The 2,917-nt window shown below is 49.2% G+C and overlaps 1 protein-coding gene across 1 annotated transcript in view; it reads left to right on the forward strand.

Annotated features, from left to right (window-relative positions):
• Positions 1-302: 302 nt before the first annotated feature.
• The window catches only part of Cth (cystathionine gamma-lyase), a 37,959-nt gene continuing 35,344 nt past the window's right edge, over positions 303-2,917 (forward strand). Inside the window, exon 1 of the mRNA XM_023718279.1 lies at positions 303-596. Within this exon, the coding sequence (XP_023574047.1) occupies positions 429-596 (168 nt within the window). The 5' untranslated portion in view covers positions 303-428. The remainder of the gene's footprint in view (positions 597-2,917) is intronic.

Here is a 2,917-nt window from a genome sequence, read left to right on the forward strand (position 1 = left end):
CTGACGTCCTGACCTGCGCCGGCTTCTTTGCCCTCGGGACAAAGGGCTGGAGGTCAGGGGCGCGGACGCCGGCCTCTGTCTACCTGTCCTTCTAACCTCTGACCCGAGGGCCGCACTCCTCGCCGGGAACACGCCGTGCGGACCCAGGAGCGCGCCACGCCGGGCCATCTGTCCCTGGGGCGTCAGAGAGACGCCCAGGCAACGCCCCCGCCACCAGCCAATGGGGAGCGCGCACGGCGCCGGGGCCGGCTCTCATTGGTCCGCGCCGGCCGGCTTCCCAGAGGCGGCTTCTAAAGTCGGAGGGCAGGAGCGGGCGTCTCACTGGGCGCGCGGCAAGGCTCCCGCGGGCTTCGCGTAGCGACTCCTGACAGCTCGGTTTCCTCGTTAGGTCTTTGTCGCCTTTTCCCTTTCTTCTTTTACAGTTCATCATGCAGAAAAAGGAGACCTCTGCTCCAGGGTTCTCGCCTCGCTTCCAGCATTTCGCCACTCAGGCCATCCACACGGGCCAGGAGCCAGAGCAGTGGAACTCCTGGGACGTGGTGCCGCCCATCTCCTTGTCCACCACCTTCAAGCAACGGGCGCCCGGCCAGCCCGTGGTGAGCCGGGCTGGGTGGGGGCCAGGCGGCGCGCACGGCTCGGGGCACCCCGCAGCCAGTCGGGGTCAGCTCAGCCGGTGTCACCTGGGGAGCAGGTTTGCAAGGGGCGGCTGGTCCAGCTTGCTGCAAAGATTCTCACTGCAATTCATGTGACTTTTGGCAAGCTGAATTCGAACGCGAGAGCCAGAACTCTGTGCTACCTTTAGTAGCAAAAAAAAAAAAAAAAAAAAAAAAAAAAAAATCAAATATGTCTTAAGAGGTCAGCTTAAAAAGAATAAAGGGTCCGATAGTTCACCTAGAACCAAAATAATTCCCCAGCAGCTATATAAAATGTCCTTGTATATAAATTATGTATGTATATAAAGTGTATTACATGTGACTCATTTAATCCTAACTACCCTAGTCTGGACTAAATTCTCATTTTTCTGATGAAACAGCTGAGATTTAGGGATGGTGAACAGCCAGCCTGAGACTCCTAAGCGCAGGCGCTGAGCGACGTCGTGGTGTATGCCAGCAACTGCGTAGCGCATTGCATCAGGAAGCAGTGCGGCTTCTCCAGCCTGGGGTAAAGGCCGCAGGTCTGCTCCTGACGTCAGCTCTTCTGAGCTGGTGCCCTGAGAAGCTACCCCTTTAGTCAGACGTTATTACTATATAAATGAGGACGCCAGTACCTACCTCCGAGGTTCTTGGTATTTGTAAAACTACAATGTATGTCCTAATCACTCAGTGATACATTGGCATTTTACGTTTATACTATTTCCATTTAATCTTCATAATAGCCAGTGCAGAGGGGAGCGCAGGCATAAGGAACTTTTTATAGTCAACGGACCTGTACTCATAAATGACTCACAAAGCTCATGAGAAAACACTATTTATTCATTTCATAGCTTTTGTTCTTTTTAAGGGCAAACCAGATGGTATTGGAGTATGTAAAAGTTGCTGAGATTTGGAAGAAATTAGCTAAACAAACTTTAAAAGCCCAGAGCCCTGATCCATCTTTGAAAACCACTTTACGGTGTTAAATGTTTTGTGAGGTGGGGTTTTTGGGGCTTTGCTATAGCTGCCTCCCCATGCCTTTGCTACCGTGTTTCGAAATCAGAATGCGTGTACGATGCCTCTTCCAGGCATACAGCTTGTCTTGTGCAGGTTTACTGATTGTGCAGCTGTCCAAGCTTTGGAATTTAGCACAGAAATTAATCATCCTGGTACAGTAGTAACGGCACAGTATGTTTAGAAAGTGAGCAGAGATGGTTAACTCTACAAGCCGCTGTTCCTGGCCTTTAGAAAAATCAGTTAGGGGCACTACAGGCAATTTGAAGGGCTGCCTGAGAAGCATCTAATTCTTTATTTCTACTGGAAAAGCCGTTGGATAGATGAGGTAGTTTGCTACTGAAACATGCCCTGACCCCAACGTAAATATCCGCGGCGAAAATTCATTGAAGGGTAGAGGCCCCTTCTGTGGCGTTAGCTATGTGAATTGCAGTGTTTAATTCCTCTCTGTTCAGCGCAGCTGCCAGTGACAGTGAGGAGTGCCTGAGTGGGGACCGTATCCAGGTTCCCCACAACATAATCATGCCCAATCAGTTTGTCAGGAACAAGGAGACAACACAACAAATCTTCTGCAATTATTACCAATAATGGGAGTGCCTGAGTCAGCAACACAGTTGTCAGGAGTGGTTGTTTTGTTATGGGCTTTATGATCCAGGAGAGAAAATCACCCATCTTTTCACCCGGGTTAGGGTCCTGGGCTTTCACGCTGGTTCTCTGGGTCCTATGGCACTGGGTTTCACAGTCCTCAAAGCCTAGGAGGATTAAATAAATGAATAGATAAATATGGACATGGGTATACCATATGTGTAAAAGGAGTATAATGCACATTTTAAAGTATTTGCCAAGAATTACTCTTATTTTTTGATCCAGCGCAACGAGCCAAGATCAAAACTTCGAATGCCTGCAGGCTCTGAGCTAGTGTCTTCTCGTATGGCTAATAGAACTTGCATCCCTTACTTCTTAGGGCAGGAAATACAGAATGGGGGTTACTCGTGGCTCAGTAAATTTCCTCTGCAGCCCCTAGGCTGGACTTGCTCACACTTCTAAGTCAGGACGTAAAAAAATAGACAGAAGGTCTATTTCTAAGTCACAGCAAGTCCTTACGGTAGGATGAACTCATAGCTGCTGAGATATCTCTGTGAGGACACTGGTAATGAATGTGAAGCTCTTCAAGTGAACTCTTGTCTTTTATTTCTTCTTCAGGACTTTGTGTATGGTCGCTCTGGAAACCCCACTCGGAACTGCCTGGAAAAAGTAGTGGCGATGCTGGA

Source organism: Octodon degus, unplaced genomic scaffold (assembly GCF_000260255.1).
Source record: "Octodon degus isolate 3935 unplaced genomic scaffold, OctDeg1.0 scaffold00057, whole genome shotgun sequence".
In the NCBI taxonomy this organism is placed as follows: domain Eukaryota; kingdom Metazoa; phylum Chordata; class Mammalia; order Rodentia; family Octodontidae; genus Octodon; species Octodon degus.